The sequence below is a fragment of the Bos taurus genome, chromosome 18 (genome assembly GCF_002263795.3).
Source record: "Bos taurus isolate L1 Dominette 01449 registration number 42190680 breed Hereford chromosome 18, ARS-UCD2.0, whole genome shotgun sequence".
NCBI classification, from domain to species: domain Eukaryota; kingdom Metazoa; phylum Chordata; class Mammalia; order Artiodactyla; family Bovidae; genus Bos; species Bos taurus.
Window position 1 is genome coordinate 59388453 of NC_037345.1, and position 26022 is coordinate 59414474.

Sequence of the window (26022 nt, forward strand, 5' to 3'; positions counted from 1 at the left end):
GAACCAAGAATACAGGGGTATAAAACAGGCAACTGGATATTTCAAAGTTTGAAATCAGCTTTATAAACACTCAAGCTCTGGAAAAACTCCTTGTGTATCACACAGTGGGCAGGTCATCAGAAGGAAAGACAAGTTTGAACTCCCGATGCTAAACATGAAGCCTTACATGTCCGAGTGACAAGGTTTTCAGCTCAGTCAAGAAAAACAGGGCTCCTAAGAGACAGCAAGGGAAAATGCAGAGATACCGCAAAGTAGATCCCTACTTCAGAGGGAAGTGATCCTCACCCACAGACAGCAGGTTCCTGAGGGTCTCCACCATCACGTCCTTGTACAAGGTCCTCTGGGCAGGGTCCAGAGAGTCCCACTCCTTGAGAGTGAAATCTATGAACACATCCTTGAAGGTCAACTGTGCCTGAAATGAAAACACATTTAACCAACGGGCCCTGAGGAGGGTTCTTATTTTCACAGAAAAGGATAAGAAGTGAGACAGGTAAGGTCAATTCAACTGAAGTAATATTCTGATATGTTCATGCAAATCTATATGGAGCAAATTGTTGCTCTCTAACTTAATCTCCTATTTTTTCATAAGATGATGATATCCTCCAATCAACATGAATTCATCATGAGTGTGGACAAGACATGAAAAATATATAAATTACAATTAACAGTGGGTCGCTGATGCAGAAGTGTTGCGTTCAACACACTGAGTGACATTCACTATCTAGATGAGTTACAGCAAGACTGCTGTCTTCAGAGAGGACAAAGTCCACAGTGGCTTTAAAAGAACACAGACTGTGATGAAGATGTCATCATCACACTGATGAGAGGTGTCTCAACACTTCATACACACTAAGCATTACTCTAAAGACTTTACCCATATGAACTTGTCATCAACATAACAACAACAGTAGAGAAAGATCTGTGTCCATCTTACTGGGGAGAAGACTCTGTCACTCTAATAAATAGCTCTGATCAAACAGTTAAGAAATGAGGCAATAGCACCTGAGCTCAGGTGGTTGGGAGAGACAACTGAACCTAAGGAATCAAAGAGTTAAGTAACAGTATAAAAGACCATCCCCAGAGAGTCCCCTGAGAATACCTGAAACAAGTTCAAGGGAGCTGAAGGGCAATGGAACAGCATGAATAGTCACTGTACAAGTCACCCCCTCTACCCCCCAACCCACACAATGTCAATAATCTGACTACTATTGACATTACTCATGTGATGAGGTAGAAACTATTAAAGGCATGGAATACACATTTAAGATACAACTGCAACTGCTCTAAGCATAAACCGTATTTATGAGATGGTTTTGTAATAAAATCATGGAGTTACACATCCATGCACTCATGCATGCACATGGAAACACACAATTGATTGAAACAAGAAGCGTTGTCTTTATTTTTTTCTTTCGTTCAATCAAAACTTAGTGAGTATCAACTCTGTGTCCCTAACTGGGAGTACAGCAGTGAACACGACGGAGCTTACCATCCAGCGGCCAGCCAGCCAATTACATCCATAGTTTTAACATCACTATTTTTATATGTGCTCTGAAACAGGCCTGGTGCTAAGAGAAGATTCAACAGAAAGTCTTGACCTACATCGAGAAGTCAGACAAGGTCTCTGTGAGGAAGAAACGCTTAGGATTGGCAAGGTGGGAAAAGGAAGAGTTTTGTAAGCAGACAGAAGAGCCTGAGTGCTCTGACACAGGAAGATATTTACTGAACAGAAAACCAGCCAGTCTGACTGCAACATAGGAATGAAGACAGGGTAATGCCAGGAAAAGGCTGATTTCTGCAAGGCATATAAATTGAGGACGTTATTTCAAAAGCAACTGGACGTGACTTAAGAATCTGCAGGAGGAAAGTTAGAGATTTAGGTTTGTTTTTCAGCACTCACTTTGCTATGTGAGGAGGTTGTTGTTCAGTTGGCTCAGTCATGTCAGACTCTATGGGACTCCATGGACTGTAGCCTGCCAGGCTCCTCTGTCCATGGGATTCTCCAGGCAAGAAAACTGGAGTGGGTGGCCATTCCCTTCTCCTACATTTTGGCATCTTTGGCACATTAAAAGTGAGTCAAATGTAAGTTTGATTCAGTAAGTCTGTTAACATTCTATTTCCTTTTTACAGCTTATCTGGTTTGGTTATGCTGGGCCTTCGTTGCTGTGACCCAGCTGTCTCTACTTGTGGCTGCACTGCATGGAGTTGTGCCTAAAGTGCCGAGGCTCTCATTGCAGTGGCTTCTCTTGTTTCAGAAGACAAGCTCAAGCGTGCGGGCTTCGGTAGTTAAGGATTCCGGGCTCCAGAGCACAGCCACAGCAGTTGTTGGGCATGGGCTTAGTTGCTCTGCGGCATCTTCCAGGAATTGGGATGGAACCTGTGTCCCCTACACTGGCAGACACATTGCTATCCACTTTATCACCAGAGAAGTCCTCAACATTATCTTATACTATTAAAAACATAAAAAGCAGTACAAGCAGAAAATAATACAGAAAATACTTAAACGCCAATCTGTATAAAATACCTGTACTGAAAAATAATATGATGGCGTACCTGGTGGCTCAGTGGTAAAGAGTCCACTGACCAATGTAAGAAACACAGGTTGTTGCCTGGCCCATTAAGATCCCACATGCTGAGGGGCAACTAAGCCTGTGAGTCTCAATTCCTGAGCCAGAGCTGTAGAGCCCAGGAGGTGAAACTACTGAAGCCAGCACGCTCTAGAGCCTGGGCTGCAAGACAAGAGAAGCCACCACAATGGGAAGTGTGCACACCGCTACCAGAGTGGTCACCGCTCTCCAGAACTAGGGAAAAGACACTGAAGCAAGGAAGTCAGAGTACAGGAAATAAATATATTTTAAAAGTAATAATGTGATTTTTATCATTAATTTTAGGTATGTACTTATTAACAAACTCCAAAATTTATGATTTTATTCCACTAAGAAAATACTGAATCAAGATTAGTAAAGTTGGAGAATTCCCTCATGGTCCAGTGGTTAAGATCCCTCACATCCACTGCAGGGTTTCAGGTTCGAGCCCTACTCAGCGAACTAAGACCCTAGAAGCTGAATCATGTGGTCAAAAAAGAAAGAAAAAAAAATTAGTAAGCCCGATTTCACAGTTTAAATTAGATGGTGTAATGAAACACTCCCTAGCCCTGACATCTCTTTCTGAACATTGTATTCCATTCCCAAACACTTAAGTTTTCAGGGAGGTGCTCATTTAGTTTTAAATGTACCATAAAAAGTCAGAACTGATTTCCCCTCATTGGCCTCTTTGGCAGATTTTAACATATACCGTACATGTTAATACCTGAGGTCCACCTACAGCTTCTTTACCCTGATTGACAGAGAGCAGACAGAGCATCCACATGGGCCATAAGCAACCCCTGCTGCCCAACAGCACTGAGACCCTGTCTTCAAACCGTGGATGATAAGCCCTGCCCAGGGGAGCCCCCTCACAAGGTCCAGGTCACTGGGTCATGGGGAGACAGGATCTAAGTGGAGACGCCAGGCCTTGAGGGAAGGCCCCAGCTGAGTATGCATGTACAAGAGTCAGACAGGATACTTCAGAGTCAGACACGATTAGCGAGTCCAGAGAAGGGCATTTCAGGAAGGCAGTGTGAGAATCCACTGAGAATATGACCTTACAGGAGAAAGAGCCATGCCTGACTCCTGTTCTTTCCTCTTCTGTGCTTCTTCGTCCATGAGTCTTCACAGTTCTATCATGAAAGTGGAAAACATGCTGTTTAGTGCTTAGAGTCAACACATTCCCTTCCTGAGCCCCAACCACACACGCAGGGAAGCCCTCACTGTGTGGAACGGACAGTTTTCTGGGCCCATTGTTTCAGGAGGGACTCAAGATAGTCAACTCCCACAGAGAGACCAACACGGGACTTTCCCACACTTTCCCTCGGATCACATTGCCCTCCTGGTGAGGCCTTATGTACACAGAAGCAGGGGGCACCTCCGCTGACCCCACAATCCCCTTCAGGTCACACAGCAGGCCCTGGTCCAGCCCCACTCAGAGGAGAGTGCCCTCCCCTCCCCCAGGGCTTGATCTCAGTCTCAGAAGTGGAGGCTAAGAGCCCTGGTGTTCAATGCAGGATCCAGATCGGAATCATCCTCGGCCTGTGCCCATTCCTGGGGCGAGGCCCCACTTGAGATCTTGAGAGGCGTGTCTTTTGGGGGAGGGGTACAAAACATGCCCGGGCAAATGCCTCATGATCTCATGTGAAGCCTGGGTTGATCACTAGTGAAGGATTAAGGCCAGGCCACCTCCCACTTTCTTCTTTTCCAGCTTTACTGAGACTAACGAGAAGGATTATGTGTGCATATACCATACACCATGTGATCATGTGACACGTGTCCACTGTGAAATATTTATCACAATCTACAAATCAACACATCCATCACCTCCAAATTCCGATGTTCTGTGTGCGGTGAAAACACTGACGACATACTCTGATGACAAATTCCCAGCAGGCAGTAACAGAATAGAATTAACTATGGTCAGCGTGCTGTACACACCTCCCCAGGACGCATTCATTTTACAACCCAAAGTCTATACCACCCTTCGACCAACATCTCCCCAACCTCCCCACCTCCCAGCCCCAGATAACCACCATCCCACTGTCTGGTACTAGTGAGTTTCACTTTTTTACATTCTACATATAAGCGAGCACATACAATATCAGTCTTACCCTGTCTGTCCTAATTCACTTAGCATAATATTCTCTACATTCATCTAAGCTGTCCCAAGTGACAAAAATCTCCATCTACACAGGAAGGGATAAAAAAACCTTCCTTAGTGATCAACGCAAAGAAATAGAGGAAAACAATAGAATGGGAAAGACTAGAGATCTCCTGAAGAAAATTAGATATCAAGGGAACATTTCAAGCAAAGATGGGCACAAAAAAGGACAGAAATGGTATGGACCTAGCAGAAGCAGAAGATATTAAGAAGACGTGGCAAGAATACACAGGAGAACTGTACAAAAAAGATCTTCATGACCCAGATAACCACAATGGTGTGATCACTCACCCAGAGTGAGACATCCTGGAATGCAAATTCAAGTGGGCCTTAGGAAGCACCACTATGAACAAAGCTAGTGGAGGTGATGGAATTCCAGCTGAGCTATTTCAAATCCTAAAAGATGATGCTGTGGAAGTGTTGCACTCAATACGATAGCCAATCTGGAAAACTCAGCAGTGGCCACAGGACTGGAAAAGGTCAAGTTTTCATTCCAATCCCAAAGAAAGGCAATGCCAAAGAATGTTCAAACTACCACACAATTGCACTCAGCTCACATGCTAGCAAAGTAATGATAAAAGTTCTCCAAGCCAGGCTTCAACAATATGTGAACTGGGAACTTCCAGATGTTCAAGTTGGATTCAGAAAAGGCAGAGGAACCAGAGATCAAATTGCCAACATCCACTGGATCATCAAAAACGGCAAGAGAATGCCACAAAAACATCTACTTTTGCTTTATTGAATATGCCAAACCCTTTGACTGTGTGGATCACAACAAACTGTGGGAAAAATCTTAAAGAGATGGGACTACCAGACCACCTGACCTGCCTCTTGAGAAATCTGCATGCAGGTCAAGAGGCAACAGTTAGAACTGGACATGGAATAACAGACTGGTTCCAAATTTGGAAAGGAGTTCATCAAGGCTGCATATTATTACCCTGCTTACTTAACTTACATGCAGAGCACATCATGCGAAATGCTGGGCTGGATGAAGCACAAGCTGGAATCAAGATTGCCAGGGAAAAATATCAGTAACCTCAGATATGCATATGACACCACTCTTATGGCAGAAAGTGAAGAAGAACTAAAGAGCCTCTTGATGAAAGTGACAGAGTGAAAAAGTTGGCTTAAAACCCAACATTCAGAAAACTAAGATCATGGCATCTGGTCCCATCACTTCATGGCAAATAGCTGGGGAAACAGTGGAAACAGTGACAGACTTTATTTTGGGGTCTCCAAGATCACTGCTTATGATGACTGCACAAATGAAATTAAAAGATGCTTGCTCCTTGGAAGAAAAGCTATGTCTATGACCAACCTAGATAGGATATTGAAAAGCAGAGACATTACTTTACCAACAAAGGTCTAGTCAAAGCTATGGTTTTTCCAGTAGTCATGTATGGATGTGAGAGTTGGAGTATAAAGAAAGCTGAGTGGCGAAGAATTGATGCTTTTGAACCATGGTGTTGGAGAAGACTCTTGAGAGTCCCTTGGACAGCAAAGAAATCCAACTGGTCAATCCTAAACAAAATCATTCCTGACTATTCATTGGAAGTATTGATGCTGAAGCTGAAACTTCAATACTTTGGCCACCTGATGCAAAGAACTGAGTCACTGGCAAAAACCCTGAAGCTCGGAAAGATTGAAGGTGGGAGAAAGGGATGACAGAGGGTGAGATGGTTGGATGGCATCACCGATGTGATGGACATGAGTTTGAGTAAGTTCCGGGAGTTGGTGATGGACAGGGAAGCCTGGCGTGCTGCAGTCCATGAGCTGGCAGAGTCAGACATGGCTGAGCAACTAAACTGAACTGAATATGCCATTACAAATATGTGTGTATATTTGCCTGGGTTACCAATGAGGACTTCCCTGGGAGCTCAGAAGGTAAAGAATCTGCCAGCAATGCAGAAGACCCAGATTTGACCCCTTGAATGGAAAGATCCCCTGAAGAAGAGAATGGCAATCCACTGCAGTAATCTTGCCTAGAGAATTCCATGGACAGAGAAGTCTGGCAGGGTACAGTCCCTGGGGTCACAAAGAGTATGACATGACTGAGTGACTAACACTTACATTTACATGTTTTCAACCTGGATCCTGGGGCTCTTTAATCAATAGAAATAGTTATGAGACCAGAGGGGAATTTCAAGAAAGGCTTTATTGGGACCCTTGCTGCAGTAAGGAGAGACAGAAAAAGAAGTGTGTGCCCCTGCTCCTCCCAAAAAGCGGGGTGAGTTGATCCCTTTGGTTAAGCCTGGAAGGAAGCTGAGGTGACCTGCTCCGCCTCGGGCCCCCCGGTGGTGCTGTGAGCAGGGATCAGGGGAAGTGACCTGATTTTGCTTTTGGAGCCTCAGAAATCAAGCTTGGTTTGTGGTACTTTTACTTATTGTTCAGAATTGCTGTCCGCTCATGAATGTGGTTATAGTTTCTTTGTTCAATTACACTTTCTTTGTGGTCTGTTGCCCGAGAAGACATTCGTCCAGGTGCAAGAACTGCAGTAAAACGTCCCAGGACCCAGCCTGTCTCATACACACATCACGGTTTCATCATCCACTCGGCTGAGCACAGACATTCAGGTTGTTTCTACAACACATGGTTGTTGTGAATCATACAGTATGGGTTACGGGAGTGCTGGTTACTCCTTCAAAATACTGATTTTTGCACAGAACTTCCCTGATGGTCCAGTGGTGAAGAACCTGCCTAGCTCTGTGGGGGATGTGGGTTCAATCGCTGGTGGGGGAACTAAGATCCCAAAGGCAGCGGAGGGACTAAGCCCGAGCACCACACTAGAATTTCAGTGCACTGAAACCAAAGATCCTGGAGGATGCAGGCAAAGACAAATACATAAACAGTTTTTAAAATTTTGCTTTTCTCAGCTATATAATTAGAAGTGAGATTGCGCGATCCTATGCATGTTCTATGTTTAATCTTTGGGTAACTCCGTACTGTTTTCCATGTACCATTTACTTGCCTTCAACCGTTTACAACCATTAACTCTGTACTGTGCATGTACATGGCAGACGCCCGAGACCTGTAAAGACGATGAGAGAGCAGTAGAGGAATCCACTGCGCTGGCAGCAACAAGTAGCAGCTGCGTCATCTCCAGAATAAGCCTCTGTACTACAGGTTGCTGTGGAGCTGATAACCCTCGGATTCTAAGAACAAGCCTTCAGTGCATCATGCGAAACTTCTGCCATCAAAGCTGAGGCCCAACCATTACCCTTTGAGGCTGAGAGAAACTTCCAAATCTGCATCTGGGCTAACACACTCCCCAGAGACCTAGTAACAATCCACCCATCCTGCTAGGCAATCCCCAGAAGGTTCCAAGCCTTAACAACTCCTGTGTTAATGATGGAATAATACACACGAAGAAGCCCAAACACCAACCAGACTCAAGACATCTTATCAGTCACAGTGACCCCAGCAGCCCCAAACTGTCATCACCAAAATCTAATAATACAAGACAGATGTGTAGGCTGATGCACACGCCCCAATGCAACTTCAACATCTTCCAAGGAACACGCCAACTTCTCTTTTTTTACCTTCCATCTGAAATCTTCATTAGCAACTCAAACTAACAGAAAATCTATAGGTAATCCGCAAAGTGATCTCTAGAATTTTAATGACAGTTATTCTAAGGGCCTGATTCTCGCCCTCCCTAAAGACTCTACAGAATGCACTGTGTGGAGGGGGTGCTGTGGGGCACCTCCTGGATCCCCTCCCCCTTCTCTGTGACCACTGTGCCCATCCTCCTGCACCCAGACCTCCCTGTGGGCTCAGCTCAGGCCTTGATTCTAACACACTGCAGGGTAACAGTCCTCAACCCAATTCCACTTCCTTCCTTCCTTCAGAGGTGTGACCATGTGTTTCCCAACGAAACCCAGTCATGCAAACCTCAGTCACAGCATCTGTGTCCCAGGGAAACTGAGCTAAGACACTATGGCACGCCCACCATTCCACGCAGCCCACAATTGGCCATGAGCCCACATCTAGGTCCTCCAGGTAGAACTGAGACCACCTTTGTCAAGAGTTCCACACACCCCATGATCCCACAAGTATGAATGTCTCTCTCTCTCACACACATACACACACACACACACCCCCCATTCATTGGGTTCATCCACAGGCCTACTCTTGCTGCCACAATCCTCCTGGAGACTCTGACAAGCTCCCCTTCACTTTCCCCCATTTTTCTACCTCTTCATGCATGCTTGAACAAGAGGGATAAACAGCAGAGACAAGGGCATGAGCATTGCAACAGAGTTGCACCAACCTGCAAATCCAAGGACACTCAGCACTCAGTACAGAGACGAAGGAAGTGGCCCTTCTGGGAAAACCTGCCAGCAACTTGGAACATCAGAAAGTTTTACAGGCCCTTGAGATTTGGTTGGATTGAGGGCAGTGAAGAATTAACAAACATAGAGAGACCCAGTCTCACTGACCCCTGTTCTCCCCAGTGAGAGCTAACTGGAAGATATCCCAGATCTTTAAGGAGGGCGGGGGACACGGACTCCCTCATATCCCCTTGGATTCCAAACCTTCTGGCCACTCTAACCACAGTAAACTCAGCATCCCCTGATCTGAGCAGATAAACTGCTGGAAGGCAGAGCTGCTGTCTAAGATGGCAACTGGTCCCTGGGTGGACAGAGCTTAGAAGACCTGGGGGCTGCAGTGAGCAGTGACACAGCAGACTAAAACATGGGGACACCTCAAGACACTAGACCTATTGGGCTCATTAGGACTCCCCATATCTTTTTGCTTTTCAGTGATTAAGTGTCCACATGGGGTAAGGATCAATTAGAGTTGAAATGTCCAGAACAGATACAGGAACCATCACCACCTACCCTGTCCCCTCTGTCTCCCCTGAGAATTCTTCAGCCCAACCCACATTCCCAGTCCTCACCCCCAGAGTGAGATGCTGTGAGCATCCATGGAGGAAGAGGAACATGGTGCATCCTTCAATGGAGGGAAAAGAGGAAAGACTCCAAACAGTCAAAGGCCAAGGGCATTTCTGATGAAGGTGATTAATATAGAGGCAGTAAACCTGGTTAATGTGACAGAGAATATGGAAAGAGACGGGGAGACCTCGCTGGCCTAGACCTGAAAGAACAGAAAGAGCAAGGGCCACAGTGATTAATGACCAAAGACAGGTGTAGAAACTAAGATCCAAGACAGTGAAGGTTTTGGTGTCTATGAGCAAGGACTAAGTGGATATGACCAGGACAGACTGACCATGAGAATGGGTTCAGCTCCCTGGATGAGGCTGGAGACACTGGCAGTGACCTGAGGGTGACAAACGGCTGTGGAGCCACCTGAGGAGTCAGCATGCTGCCCTGAGGACACGGGGAAGCCAGTGAAGGTGGGAGGCCTCCCTGCAGATTGACCCTTATTCATAGAAGACATTTGCTGATAATCTGTCTCACTCTAAGCATATGTTCCCGCCTCCATCCTACTGTTGTCCTTTTTCACTTTGCAAAATTGGGACCCGTTTTAAATTCTAGTAACAACTGGGCTCTCCCTCCAAGAAGAACTGTCACACACAGTCACACACCTGATTTGGCCAATCATTTCAGTGGTCACTGTTGCTCAGATTCTGGACCAGAGGGAAACATCATCAGATCACCTCCTTGCTCACTAGTTACCAGATCACATAAAAGAGAGGAAAATGGAATATCAGACGAACTGCTTAAATTAGGTCGTGACTCTTTAATATAAAAGATCACTGACATTCTTCCTAAGTACTCGTCAAAACAGTCTACTTCTCTTTACTAGTTGCCAGAAAAATGCTTCAAAAATTTAACATTAAGAAGAAACAGCAAATGGGCCTCAAATAAACATGAAACAGAGCTAAAGTGAATCAGCTTGTTAAAAATTTTTCTACTGAAGAATTATGGTGTCAAGTGAAAACAAAAAACTCTTGAGAACACAGCATACTTAGAAAACAATGACATGAACTATTTACAGGAGGGTAACAAATCTTATTTCAGAAGCGAATAATTCTTTACAAGAAAGTCGGTATTGAATGATCTAATCTATCCCAAGCTACAAAAAGAATTAAATGTACAGAAAGGAGAAAGCAAAAAGGAAAATGATCACAAAGAACATATTTAATGTTCCTGGAAAAGGCATTATGTAGTAAGAGAGTCAGTCAGTTCTGCATATGGATGTTATCTTTTAATACAAATAATTACAAAAGGCACAAGCCTTACAGACAGAAGTTTTGCACTTCTCATCTGTATAATGTAAAGAAACAAGTTTTAAATTTATTAGATCCTAAAGCCAAAAATCAATGTGGTGGTTTTGTTACTAAGTCGTGTCAGACTCTTGCGATCCCATGGACTGTAGCCCGAGAGGCTCTTCTGTCCATGGGATTCTCCAGGCAAGAATACTGGAGTGGGTTGCCATTTCCTTCTCCAGAGGATCTTCCCCACCCAGAAACTGAACTTGGGTCTCCTGCATTGCAGGCAGATTCTTTACTGACTGAGCTATGAGGTAAGGCAAAAATCAATGTATCATAACTTCATAATCCTTATCCAACCAATTCAACACTCTCCTGGATCTAGTCCTCTCCCCCACCTGCACACTACTTGTTTCCACTTCATTTAGTTGATCTGTGTCCCTACTTCTTTCTCCGTCTCCCTCTCTCTTCCCCTCTGCTCTCCAGCTGTCCTCCTCTCTACTTCTTCCCTGACTCCCATCTGGCCTCTCGCTGCCATCTGTTCCCTGTAAAATGCTTCTAATCCAACCTCCTTGATGATCCTAAATCTCCATGAATTTCTGCCTTTCTTCCTCCATCTCTGCCCTCCCTTCCTCCCAACTCTCTGGCACCCCCAAGTGGCTACGCTTCCTTTCACCTTGCTTGCTTTCTCAGCTCCTCCAGTTACTGGATGTGAGTCAAAGTCGCTCAGTCCTGTCTGACTCTTGCAACCCCATGGCTGTAGTCCATGGAATTCTCCAGGTCAGAATACTGGAGTGGGTAGCTGTTCCCTTATCCAGGGGATCTTCCCAACCCAGGGATTGAACCCAGGTCTCCCGCATCACCAGCGGGTTCTTTAGTAGCTGAGCCACGAGGGAAGCCCGATCACTACGGGTCCCCTTTCTCTCCCAGCAGGATATTGCTCTTTAAGCCAAGGTTCTAACTCTTGTATCCCCTTTGCGGGCTCTCTGTGTGAACCGCCTCTCCACTGTCGCCCTCTTTGGGACCCCTGATTCCTAGCCCCTCTACCTGAAGGCTATAGAAGGGGTTGGCAGAGGATCAGATGGTTAGATAGCATCCCTGGACTCAATGATTACACAGTGGAAGTGAGAAATAGGTTTAAGGGCCTAGATCTGATAGATAGAGTGCCTGATGAACTATGGACGGAGGTTTGTGACACTGTACAGGAGACAGGGATCAAGACCATCCCCATGGAAAAGAAATGCAAAAAAGCAAAATGGCTGTCTGGGGAGGCCTTACAAATAGCTGTGAAAAGAAAAGTGAAAAGCAAAGGAGAAAAGGAAAGATATAAACATCTGAATGCAGAGTTCCAAAGAATAGCAAGAAGAGATAAGAAAGCCTTCCTCAGCGATCAATGCAAAGAAATAGAGGAAAACAACAGAATGGGAAAAACTAGAGATCTCTTCAAGAAAATTAGAGATACCAAGGGAACATTTCATGCAAAGATGGGCTCAATAAAGGACAGAAATGGTATGGACCTAACAGAAGCAGAAGATATTAAGAAGAGGTGGCAAGAATACACAGAAGAACTATACAAAAAAGATCTTCACGACCAAGATAATCACTCATCTATAGCCAGACATCCTGGAATGTGAAGTCAAGTAGGCCTTAGAAAGCATCACTATGAACAAAGCTAGTGGAGGTGATGGAATTCCAGCTGAGCTGTTTTAAATCCTGGAAGATGATGCTGTGAAAGTGCTGCACTCAATATGCCAGCAAATTTGGAAAACTCAGCAGTGGCCACAGGACTGAAAAGGTCAGTTTTCATTCCAATCCCAAAGAAAGGCAATGCCAAAGAATGCTCAAACTACCGCACAATTGCACTCAGCTCACATGCTAGTAAAGTAATGCTGAAAATGCTCCAAGCCAGACTTCAGCAATATGTGAACCATGAACTTCCAGATGTTCAAGCTGGTTTTAGAAAAGGCAGGGAACCAGAGATCAAATTGCCAACATCCACTGGATCATTGAAAACGCAAGAGAGTTCCAGAAAAACATCTATTTCTGCTTTATTGACTATGCCAAAGCCTTTGACTGTGTGGATCACAATTAACTGTGGAAAGTTCTGAAAGAGATGGGAATACCAGACCACCTGACCTGCCTCTTGAGAAATCTGTATGCAGGTCAGGAAGCAACAGTTAGAACTGGACATGGAACAACAGACTGGTTCCAAATAGGAAAAGGAGTACGTTAAGGCTGTATAGTCACCCTGTTTATTTAACTTATATGCAGAGTACATCACGAGAAACGCTGGACTGGGAGAAACGCTGGACTGGAAGAAACGCAAGCTGGAATCAAGATTGCCGGGAGAAATATCAATAACCTCAGATATGCAGATGACACCACCCTTATGGCAGAAAGTGAAGAGGAACTCAAAAGCCTCTTGATGAAAGTGAAAGTGGAGAGTGAAAAAGTTGGGCTTAAAGCTCAACATTCAGAAAACAAAGATCATGGCACCCGGTCCCATCACTTCATGGGAAATAGATGGGGAAACAGTGGAAACAGTGTCAGACTTTATTTTTTGGGGCTCCAAAATCACTGCAGATGGTGATTGCTGCCATGAAATTAAAAGACACTTACTCCTTGGAAGGAAAGTTATGACCAACCTAGATAGCATATTCAAAAGCAAAGACATTACTTTGCCAACAAAGGTTCATCTAGTCAAGGCTATGGTTTTTCCTGTGGTCATGTATGGATGTGAGAGTTGGACTGTGAAGAAGGCCGAGCGCCGAAGAATTGATGCTTTTGAGCTGTGGTGTTGGAGAAGACTCTTGAGAGTTCCTTGGACTGCAAGGAGATCCAACCAGTCCATTCTGAAGGAGATCAGCCCTGGGATTTCTTCGGAAGGAATGATGCTGAAGCTGAAACTCCAGGACTTTGGCCACCTCATGTGAAGAGGTGACTCATTGGAAAAGACTCTGATCCTGGGAGGGATTGGGGGCAGGAGGAGAAGGGGACGACAGAGGATGCTGAGATGGCTGGATGGCATCACTGACTCGATGGACCTGGGTCTGAGTGAACTCCGGGAGTTGGTGATGGACAGGGAGGCCTGGTGTGCTGCGATTCATGGGTTCGAAAAGAGTCGGACATGACTGAGCGACAACTGAACTGAACTGGACTCAATGAACAAGAATTTGAGCAAACTCTGAGAGATACAGGGGTCGCAAAGACTCGGACTGAACAACACCTTCCTATTTTGCTCACCTTTAACTCTGGAGATCTTGCTTTTTTCTAAACTTCTGTCCTTGCCTACCTGCAACCTTCAAGAATTCCTCTTTCATGTTTCCGTTCTTTGCAAGTTCCTCACCAATTCTCTTGTCATCGATTCTTCCTCAGGCTTTTTTCAGTTTTCTATTTCTCTCGAAGTCGATGTCTTTGCTTCTCATGACACCCCACCCCACCCCACCCCCACTATTTACGGGAATGGCAGCTGAATAAGAAGCCCTCCTCCTGCAAGAGTCAAATTCCAGCTGGTGGAATTTGGGATGGAAGAAACACGAGGGTCAAGTGGCTGGCCCAGGTCACCCACCCCGACACAGGATCAGGGGAAAGGTCATTATGAAGACCGAGAAGATATGGGCGCTGAGAGGGAGTGGGTCTCAGGAGCGGGGCGCGCTCCCCAGAATCCCAGGACCTGGGAAGGGGACGTGGCTTCCAGGGGCCGAGAAGGCGAGGCTGAGGACCGCGGAGCATAAATACCCACCTCGTGGAAGAGAATTTTATGCGGTGCAGGAAGTGCAGAGGGGACAGTAAATGGTTTTAAGACTGGAAGGAGGTGCGAAACGCAGCGTTTCAGAGTTCCAAAAGCAGGAACGGGCTTCAGTGCAGACTTTAAACCAAAAGGGAGGTGCCCCTTCACCGCTCAAGGCGACGTCTGAATTTGCTGGGGTTGGTGGGGCGGGCGCGAGGATTTAGAATCAGCAGAGACCCTCAGACCCGGGGTACCAAGGGAAGCCGAATGAGAGCGGCACCTGCGACTAAGAGAGAAACTCACGCCGCGCTGCTGAGACAGCTGCACCGCCGGCTCTCCACTTCCGGATGTGGGAAGCTGCGCGGGCCGGCAGTGAAACGGTGGGGGCGGCCTGGGGAAGCGGAGACAAGCTGTCGTGGAGGGAAGGAAGTCGGGTCTGCCCTGCACCTTGGGAAGGTGAGGCGGGCGGGGCCGAACAATTCAATAGTGTAATCTCTGAAGAAGGTCGCGACTGCAGGAAATTAAAAGACATCTGCTTCCTAGAAGTTAAAAAGCAAAGGCATCACACTGACAACAAAGGTCCCTATACTCAAAATAACGTAATGTTAGTAGCTCAGTCGTGTCCGACTCTTTGCAACCCCATGGAGTCAGACTCCTCTGTCCGCCAGGCTCCTCTGTACCGGGAATTCTCCAGGCAAGAATACTGGAGTGGGTGGCTATTTCCTTCTCCAGGGGATCTTCCTGACCTACGTATCAAACCATGTCTCCTGCAATGCAGGCACATTTTTTACTGTCTGAGCCACCAGGGAAGCTCAGATATAATACAAGTGCTACGGAAATAGTTGAGATGAGTGGCAAATTCAAGTTGTGTTTTTTGGAATATCATGGAATTTTTTTCCCCAAATATTTTCCATGCTTTGATTGAATCCATGGATATGCAGATACGAAGGGTCGACTGTATTTTCTTCTCTCCAAATATCAAATTCCTAGCAAATATGTAATATCATATACAGTTTCAAATTAAATTCATGGGTTTTTTGATTTTGCTTTAACCTGTCACGTAACATACTGCCGTTGAGTCTTTGGATGTGGCATCTAACCAAAAACAGCTGCATGTGGTAACCCTCTGTATGAGAGGTGTAAATAGGTAAGACGACATTTTTGTGGACTATTTTTAAAACAAGATAAATGGCATTATCAACATTATTCACGACTTAAATATTATGTATACATTACAGATCATCTCCATTTCAACAATTATGTAAGGGGAACACTAGAAAATAAAAATTTTATAATGTTCTTATGCAGTGCTTAAGCAACTGAATGTTTTATCTGAAGAGCCTATGATATAAAAATTAGAATCAAAGTTTTGCTTTTTGAATGCTGGTCCATAAAGAAGGCTGAACATAGAAGAATTCATGTTTTTGGACTGTGGTGCTGAAGAAGACTCTCAAGAGTCCCTTGGACAGCAAGGCAAGCCCTCTAGGACCATCAATCTCTTGGGGCTGCTTTGAGGAAGGCAGGAAGAACTCCATCTTGAGGCCTGTCAGCCATCTTAAGAAAACAGGTGAACTGGGCTTGAACTTTGCCCAAGAATGAGGAAACCATCCTTAAAGTAAAACCAGGTCTCCTTGGAGACCTCTCTCCCCACAGATGGCAAAGATTGGAGTTAAGGTCAGGCTGCCCTGGTTAGATTAACAATGAAGATATCCCCCTTGAAGTATAATTACTGTTCCCCTTTAACCTTGTTAGTTCTCCCTACACCTACAGGTTGTAAAACTAAATCATATACATCAAAAAAAGTTGCGAACATGTAAACACTCACTTAGTGAGGGGTATAAAACCGAGTCTCTCGAAAATGTCGGGGTCCTTGTTCGGAACGGATTCCCCTGGGACGTGCTGGGGTAATAAAAGGTACTCCACTGTCTTGAGTGTCTTCCGAGGTGTGCTTTGTGACTCTGGATTCTCATTTTTCCATAACAAATCCTAAAGGAAATCAACCCTGAATATTCACTGGAAGGACTGATGCTGAATCTGAAGCTCCAATACTTTGGCTACCTGATGTGAAGAGCCGACTCATTGGAAAAGACCCTGATGCTGGGAAAGATGGAAAGCAGGTGGAAAAGAGGATGGAATTGTTGGATGTCATCACGGACTCGATAGACAGGAGTTTGAGCAAGTTCCGGAGATGGTGAAGGGCAGAGAACCCTGCCTGCTGCAGTCCATAGGGTTGCCAAGAGTCCAACAGGACTGAGCGACTTAACAACGACCCACTCTAGTATTCTTGCCTGGGAAATCCCATGGACACAGGAGCCTGGTGGGCTACAGTCCCTGGGGATCTCAAAGAGATCTGACTGAGCACTGCGACCATTTTATATTTCTCTTTGATTCTAATGCTCATACAAGTAACCAGCATCACTGAAAATAATCTCCTAAAATGAAGTCTTTGTAGTCAATTTACTACCATGCTCATATAAAACAGAAAAGGACAGTATACGCCTCCCTAACACTCGAGAAAGAACTTCAGGTCAAGCACCAGTCCCAAAGCTGATATTCTACACTAGTTCTTGAACACGTGATTTGATACTTATAAAATTATCAAGTGCCACGTCATAATTAAAATGACTTTTTCCTTATAAATTACTACGTATTTTGTGCACTGTATGTGTTACCTCAGGATCTTACATCGAGAGGAAATCAGACTATGGGCCTCTCACAGCTAACAGCTGAATTTATTTGGGCTAGAGGAAGGGGTCGGGGAATAGGGAGGTGATAAGTGACTGTAGACTACAAATAGGGAGAAGAGGGGACCCCACAGGCGCAGCTTAACAACAAAAACAAAAACAAGTACCTGACGTTTCCAATGGTCGACCGCGTCTACCAAGTCTCAGCTTCCGGAATTGGCTGTAGAATCCCTTGCGCGAGACTCCTCAGCCATTGGTATGAGAGGAATGCCACAGCGAAGGGCGGGGCGTAGGACACACGCATGCGCCTGGCTTGGGCGTGTGAGGGGCGGAGGCAGCGGGGCCGAGCAGGGCCAAGAGGACACCTGCTGTGTTCTTCCTTTCGGTTCCCAGGTTATCTTGTCAGGGTTTAGAAGTACATGATGGTCTTTCCCGTCTTGTGTTGCATCATTGATTCCTCATAACTGTAACAGTTTTAAAGTAAAAACGTAAAATTCCGTGGGATAATTGCATTGGAGAGTAAGGTTTCCTCTTAACAGGATTCCTGCTGATGAGGCTGAAGCAGTTCAGTATAGGAACTGAAACCTGGTGTGGTGCCCGGGCTGGGGGTGGGTAGGGGTTGATGTGGGGTGGCGGCTGGACCCAGAAATATTCCTCCAATTAGAATTAATTTAAGCGGTTTAAGTAAACAAGAACTGGCTTTGTGTAGGGATGACAAGCTGGAATGTGAAACACACAGCTCTTAATAAACACCTATAAGGAGAAAAATATCTTGACATTCCACTTCTTCAAAGATCAAGCTTATTAGTCACTGCAGCAGCCCAACGACAATGCACCCTGAGGGGAATGCAGGCTGGAGCAAAACAGGTACCATTCTGAGCTTCCGACATAGTAGCCTTGGGAAATCAGTAACAGCCTCTTGGGCCCATCGTCCTTCTCAGGAAGTCCAGGTAAGTTTAGGGGAGTCTCTCCTGGTTTTCAGATCTCCCAGTTATGCGGTGATGACCCCAAATTTTATTTCGCAAGGTATTAACGGTTAAAAGACACAGGAGTATCCTGGTTGAAAGATACTGGGATTTGCTCAGTTGAAAGCCACTCAGTGACACTTCCCTGGTGGTCCAGTGATAAAGAATCCACCTGCCAATGCATGGGACACAGGTTTGATCCCTGGTCTGGGAGGATACCACGTGCCTTGGAGCAACTAAGCCCAAGCAACACAAGTACTGAGCCTGTGTTCTTTTTTTTTTTTGAGCCTGTGTTCTAAAGCCTGTGCTCCGCAAGAAGAGTAGCTATAGCAGTGAGAAACCAGCACAGCAATTAAGAGTAGTTCCTGCTTGCTGCAACTAGAGAAAGCCCACGTGCAGTTTTCTCTGCTGCACAGAGAAAGGCTCAGCACAGCGGAAAGAAAAAAAAGACACTGAGTGATCTGGACTGACCAAAACAAGGAGATTCAGAATGCCAGTCTCCAACCAAACACCAGCCACGTTTACGTATTTTATGTACAGAATTTATAGCCCCTGCTCGCCGCAAGGATAGAAAAGCCAGGAGCACAGTGAAGACCCAGCACGGCCAAAAATAAATTTTAAAAGTTATTAAAGAAGAGAGAAAAACTTTCCTGTAATGAGAACTGCATTCTTCTTTATAGAAACTGTTTATTTTCCATGCTTATGATGACATAGCTTCAAATACTTTTGAGAAAAACTTGTTTACATCATAATATACGTCATATACATATAACATCATAAGTGAATACTTCCTGAACGTAATGGAATGTCAAAAATTACTAAAAGATCACTTGACAGTAATTAGGCAGTTTTAATTTTAAAAAATTATATATTCTCTCTTTTCTTTGCTGTTTCTAAAACCTCTGTCAGATGTGGACAACAGAGCAGAGTACAAAATAACATCTTGAGAAGACATTACAATTTACTTTCACCAAAATTATCACCAACTTTGCACTATTTATAAATATTTCTATGTGTATTAACTGACTGAACTCAAGTCCTAAACGAACTTTCTTCATGTTTATAGGGCAGCTACTATGTTCCCTGTCATTGTCTTATGTGCATTTTCACATTACAAAAGTCTCAAAATAACCCACTGACTTATGTATTTGTTAGTGTAAGGCAGAGAAGAAATGTAAATTAAACTTTAAATCTCAGTCACAACATGTGGACAGAAAAAATAACGCTAAGGAAAAACTTATAAAAACAAAAGAAATAGGGTAGCATGATTTTAGAGAATCGCATTGAAACATGTATATTACCACATGTAAAATAGATAGCCAGTGGGAGTTTGATATATGACTGAGCATCCAGAGCCACTGCTCTGTGACAACTTGAAGGGATAGGGTGGGAAAGGAGGGAGGGGACACATGAATGCCTATGGCTGATTCATGTTGAGGTATGGTAAAACCCATCACAAAATTAAAAAAAAAATCCCTCAAGAAAAAGGAAATTCTACTACAGCTGACAATGAACTATGGAACATATTTATTAGTTCTATAATGTTACATCATTTTAATATGCTTTGGAAAACTGGACTTCTATTTAGGATTAATATTAAATATTTCTAAACATTACTGTTCATTAGGCTAGTGTAAAAATGTCTTAAGCAACAGATAGTAAATAGTAATTTTTCTGTTTAGTAAAACAGATAAATAGTAATTTACTACCATCTTCAACAACCATATAGAACAATGGAACATATCTGTACAGCAGGAAAAGGAATGTAACAAATTCATAGCATGAGTAAACATTTAGTGTTTTGTTAAACAGTCTCACTGTGGTTTCTCCATGTTTGACAACTGATACCTTTAGACTTTAAACCAACTGCTTCCTATGCTGCCTATCTGGGCAGGCTGAGAAATTCCCATCGGTTGGAAGTCTATAGTGCTCCAACTAGAAAGCTTCATCAGTTAACAAACATTCTCATAACATATCATCTGTGCCAGTATCCAAACTAAACTTTGGGTTTGGTTCATTCTTGTGCTTTCGGTGACTTCAAAGTAACAAGAACAAAAATGTTGGGGATTGAATGTATGAAATTTCTAGTTTATCAAACAAACAAAAAAATGCCACCATGTAGTCTGCATTCTCAATGATTTCTGGGACTTCCCTGGTGACTCAGGGATAAGGAATCAGCCTGCCAATGCAGGAGACAAGGGGTCAATGCCTGGTCCAGGAAATTCCCACATTCTGTGGAGCCACTGACTCCTCTGCCCATGGAGTAGGTTGCCATGCCCTCCTCCTGACTCAGGGATCAAACCCATGTCTCTTATGTCTCCTGCATTGGCAGGTGATTCTTTATTACTAGCACCACCGGGGAGCCCAATCTTTCCTTACATCCAATAATAAATAAATAATCACAAATAAATAATTTCAGAATTCTCCAAGGTCAAATAGAGAAAGCACTTTTAACCTTAGTTCTGAAGTTTATTTCCTAATAGTTTACATGTTTATTTTTCTATTTTCACTTCATGTAAATCAGGCGCATACTAATGGTTTTATTTGGGAACAAAAGAGGACATTGGGAAATATACAGGAACATCCATAAACAGGGGAGTAGGTTTTAGGGGGCCAGAGTCTATAAAAGCTCTATGCAAATTATTAGTATATAATTCCCAAATTAACTATTCTTTGATTTCACCATGAAAAGAAACTCTAATAGATTCTTTCAACCTTGAGAGCCTTTGGGGCATTCCTAGGTTCTGTTATGAAGAACTGAAATCAGATAAAACTGTGTTATTTGAAGCAAAATGATTGTTGTGAATAAAGAAATATTGATTATACGAATGCAGTGCTGCTGCTGCGTCGTTTCAGTCGTGTCCGACTCTGTGCGACCCCATGGACTGCAGCCTACCAGACTCCTCTGTCCATGGGATTTTCCAGGCAAGAGTAATGGAGTGGGGTGCCATTGCCTTCTCCGATACGAATGCAGTTAACTCCTTCAAAATACTGATTTTTCACAGGACATTCCTGGTGGTCACAGGAATTCCAGGTTAAGAACCTGCCTTGCAACAAAGGGGACTCAGTCCTTGTTCAATCCTTGGTTGGGGATGTAAGATCCCACATGCAGCAGAGCAACTAAGCCCAGGTACCGCAAAGACAGAGCCGGCATACTCCAGAGCCCCCCTGCCAGGATGAAAGGTCCTGCGAGATGCAAAAAGGATCTCGTGATCCACAACTAAGGCCCACTGGAGTCAAATAAATAAATATTTTTTAAAATACACTGATTCTGCTTCTTTGGGTATATAATCAGAAGTGAGACTCTGAGATCCTATGCATGTTCTTTTTAATATTTGAGGAACCTCCGTACTGTTTTCCATGTACTATTTACATTCCCACCAACCACTCACAAGAGTTCCTGTTTATCTGTATTGTGCAAGTATGCGGCACATGCACGTGGTTTGGAAAGACATGGAGAGAACCCCACTGCACTGGCAGCAAGAAATAGCAGCTGCATCATCTCCAGAAGAAGCCTTTGTACTACAGGTTGCTATGGAGCTGATGGTCCTCGGAGTCTACGAATCATCCTTCCCTGTGCCCGTGAGCTAAGTCACTTCAGTCATGTCTGGCTCTTTGCGACCCTATGGACTGTAGTCCACCAGACTCCTCTGCCCATGGAGTAGGTTGCCATGCCCTCCTCCCGACTCAGGGATCAAACCCATGTCTCTTATGTCTCCTGCATTGGCAGGTGATTCTTTATCACTAGCACCACCTGGGGAGCCCGATCTTTCCTTACATCCTGAGATTTAATGGCCCCTCCCTAATGAAATCCCTCTGCCATCAAAGTTTAGCACCATTTTCCTTCTAGGTTGAAAGACCCTTATGAAATTTCATCTGGTTCAACACACTCTCCACACATTCAGTAATAATCCATCCATCGTGCTGTGCAATCCCCAGAAAGATGCCAAGGCTTAACAACTCATGCATTTATGATGGAATAATACACATGAAGGCGCCCGAGAAGCAAACCGGATTCAAGACAGCTTCTTATCAGTCACAGTGACCTCTGCTGCTGCTGCTGCTGCTGCTAAATCACTTCAGTCATTTCCGACTCTGTGCGACCCCATAGATGGCAGCCCACCAGGCTCCTCCATCCCTGGGATTCTCCAGGCAAGAACACTAGAGTGGGTTGCCATTTCCTTCTCCAATGCATAAAAGTGAAAAGTGAAAGTGAAGTCGCTCAGTCGTGTCCAACTCTTCGCGACCCCATGGACTGCAGCCTACCAGGCTCCTCTGTCCATGGGATTTTTCAGTACTCCAGGCAAGAGTACTGGAGTAGGGTGCCATTGCTTTCTCCCACAGTGACCTCAGCCAGCTCAAAAACTGTCATCTCCGAACTCTAATAATAAAAAGAAGATGTGTAGGCTGATGCACATGTCCCAGTGAGACTTCAACAACTTCCAGAGATACACTCCAAGGTCTTTTTTCCCTTCCAAATCCATCGGAAATCTTCTTCATTACAACTCAAAATAACAGAAAATACTAAAAGTAACCAACAATATCATCTCCGGGATTTTACCAACAGTATTTTAAGCTATAGTGATTCTCGCCCTTCCAAAAGACATCACAAAATCCACTCCATGGAGTTGATGCTGTAGGGAACCTTCTGGATCCCACCTCCAGGACCAATGCACCCAACCCTCCCTGTGGGCTCAGCTCAGGCCTTGATTCTAACACACTGCAAGGTAACAGTCCTCTTCCCAATTCCACTTCCTTCCTTCCTCCACAGGTGTGATCATGACCTTCCCAATCAACCAACGCAGACAAACCTCAGTCACAGTATCTGTGTCCCAAGGAAACTGAGCTAAGACACTATGGCGTGCCCACCCTTCCAGGCAACCCACAATTAGCCATCAGCCCACATCCAGGTCCTCCAGTCAAAACTGAGACCACCCTTGTCAACAGTTCCACACAACGTGATCCCACAACTGTTGCAGGGAAGAGCCAATTCTGATTCCAAATTGGAACGGTTTCTTTGCCTTGCTTCTCACTGCTGTGGTTATTGTAAACATCCATGATGGCTGGCCTCAGAGGACACTACCTCTTGGCCTGACTGTTAAACTAAAGTGCCTTTGTTGAGCTCACAGGGAGATACTCTGACCTCCCAAACTGTGAATGGCGTCAGGAAAGAAGAGATGAACACAGAAGGCTGGCTGTCCCCGGGATGTACTGCAAGACTGATGGCCCTTTACTGATGGCCCTTTTTACCTTCCCCACTGCCTCTCCCTCTCGCTCCTCCCTTCTGACTTTATTTCCTCACTGCTTCTTTCTCTAGTTTCAGAAAAGAATCTGGCATCCAGACACCAACAAGATGGCTATTCTGAGATATTAGTTAGCCATCTTTTTGGTCGGCTGGTTTTCAAAATGAAGTCCCATTGTTTGCCTCAAGAAGTCGTCTCCCCCAAGCACTGGCCTCTCTCACAGAACGAGCTTGAACTGGGTCACACCACTGTGCTTGCAACACACGCATACACCATTCATAGGGCTCATCCAGAGGCCGAAACCTGCCTCCTCTCACAACTCTCCTAGACCCCTGATAGCTTCCTCTCCGCTTTCCCACATGTTTTCACCACTTTTCTGTGCTCTATTGAGCAACAGGGCTAAACAGTAGAGACCACGGGGCCTGGGCAACACACAAAAACACACAAGCCACAAATGCAAGGGCACTGGGCACTCAGTATGGAGACCAAGAAACTGGCCCTCCTGGGAAAGCATGCCAGGAACTGGAGATATCACAAAGTTTTAAAGGTCCTTGAGATTTGGCTCGATTGAGCTCAGTGAAGAAGTCTCAGAGAAAGGCCCCAATCTCACTGCCGCCTGTTGTCTCTGACTGACCTAACTGGAAGATACCCCAGCTCTTTAAAGAAGCGGGGCCTCCTTCATAGCCCCTTAGATTCCAAAGCTTCTGGCCACAGTAAAACCAGTATCCCCCACTCTGAGTAGATAAACCGCTGAAAGCAATGAGTTTCCCTACTACAGCCCTCATTATGAAGTCTCCCATTAACAGGATTACCAATCCTCACAGGCTTCCATTCTTAAGATCTTATTATCCAATCAGCCCACATGTTGCACACCAAGACCTGAGCCTATTAATAACCCTGATTACACCCACACAGCTGCGTACAGCACTGGTGTCACTGGCTTCACAATTCTAGGACAACCTCCCTTCTCCAGTTAATTTTAATTAATGAAAACAACCCACTCCTACTCAACTCTATCAAAGGTCTGTTAGCTAGAAGCATTTTCAACCAGTTTTTTTTATCTCTGACAATATTCCACCAACAACATTCCCACAAATAACCAGGCCTCATTACTTGAAGCTAACTGCTCCTTGTCCACCTGCCCCACATAATCATAGGTTTAGTGTAGCACTGACAGTCAACCTTGATGCACAAAATCTAAAACTATCCCTCAAATGTCTTCAGATTCTCCGATCTCTTAAGATATTTCCCCACTATTATACACCCCTTTCCACTGCACTTGTCAGCAGTCCATAATTAGCATTATCCACACTGGGTCTCACTGACTGGAAAACTACCAACCAAAACTCACTCCTTTAATTCAAATAAAACACTAGTATCAGACCAAAGAGGCTTCCCAGGTGGCTCAGTGGTAACAATCCTCCTGCCAATGGAGATGCAAGAAATGGGGGTTTTATCCCTGAGTCAGAAGATCCCCAGGATTAGGAAATGGCAACCCACTCCAGTATTCTTGCCTGGGAAATCCCATGGACACAGGAGCCTGGCGGGCTACACTCCATGGGGTCTCAAAGAGTCGGAAATGTCTGAGGATAGAGACCATTTTATATTTTTCTTTGATTCTGGAGCTCATACCAGTAACCAGCATCACTGAAAATAATCTCCTAAAGTGAAGAGCCTCTGTAGTCAATTTATTACCCTGGTCATATAAACCAGAAAAGGACAGTAATACGCCTCCCTAACACTCGAGAAAGAACTTCAGCGCCACCACCAGTTGCAAAGATGAAATTCTAAGCTAGCTCCTGAACAAGTGTTTTGGTATATTTACAAAATTATCAAGGGCCATGTCTCAATTATAATGACTTTCCCCCTATAAATTACTATATATTTCGTGCACGGTATATTTTACCTCAGGATTTTACACTGAAAGGAAATTAGACCACGGGCCTCTCAAGGTAACAACTGAATTTACTTGGGGAGGAAAGGCTGGGGGATTAGGAAGGTCCGAAGTGACCCGAGACCACAGATACAGAGTAGAGGGGACCCTACGAGCGGAGCTTAACAAGACTAAAAAGCAAAAACCAGTATTCCCGGGAGCCCGCACCTACCAACTCTCGGCTTCAGGAATTGCTGTAAACTCACGTCCTTCGAGTGGAGACACGAGAGACTCCCAAGCGTTAGATTCCAGAGGAAAGAGACAACGAGAGGCCGAGCGGGGCCGAGCGGGGCCGAGCGGGGCCGAGCGGGGCCGAGCGGGGCCGAGCGGGGCCGAGCGGGGCCGAGCGGGGCCGAGCGGGGCCGAGCGGGGCCGAGCGGGCCGAGCGGGGCCGAGCGGGGCCGAGCGGGGCCGAGCGGGGCGAGCGGGGCCGAGCGGGGCCGAGCGGGGCCGAGCGGGGCCGAGCGGGGCCGAGCGGGGCCGAGCGGGGCCGAGCGGGGCCGAGCGGGGCCGAGCGGGGCCGAGCGGGGCCGAGCGGGGCCG

At 45.2% G+C, this 26022-nt stretch overlaps 1 protein-coding gene across 11 annotated transcripts in view; it reads right to left on the reverse strand.

The window, feature by feature from the left end:
• Positions 1 to 25753, reverse strand: part of LOC101902926 (zinc finger protein 665) — a 46756-nt gene extending 21003 nt beyond the window's left edge. For 3 of the 11 annotated variants that reach the window (XM_024979289.2, XM_059877189.1, XM_059877188.1), the window contains exons 1-4: positions 25652 to 25753; positions 17506 to 17802; positions 3648 to 3718; positions 286 to 412 (exon numbers count right to left, since the gene is read on the reverse strand). In XM_024979289.2, coding sequence (XP_024835057.1) covers positions 286 to 412; positions 3648 to 3704 — 184 coding nt within the window. In that variant the 5' untranslated portion in view covers positions 3705 to 3718; positions 17506 to 17802; positions 25652 to 25753. Of the gene's footprint in view, positions 1 to 285; positions 413 to 3647; positions 3719 to 17505; positions 17993 to 25651 lie in introns of all 11 variants that reach the window. The other 8 variants (XR_009491222.1, XM_024979297.2, XM_024979290.2 and 5 more) reach the window with 7 other exon arrangements.
• Between the last annotated feature and the right edge of the window lie 269 nt (positions 25754 to 26022).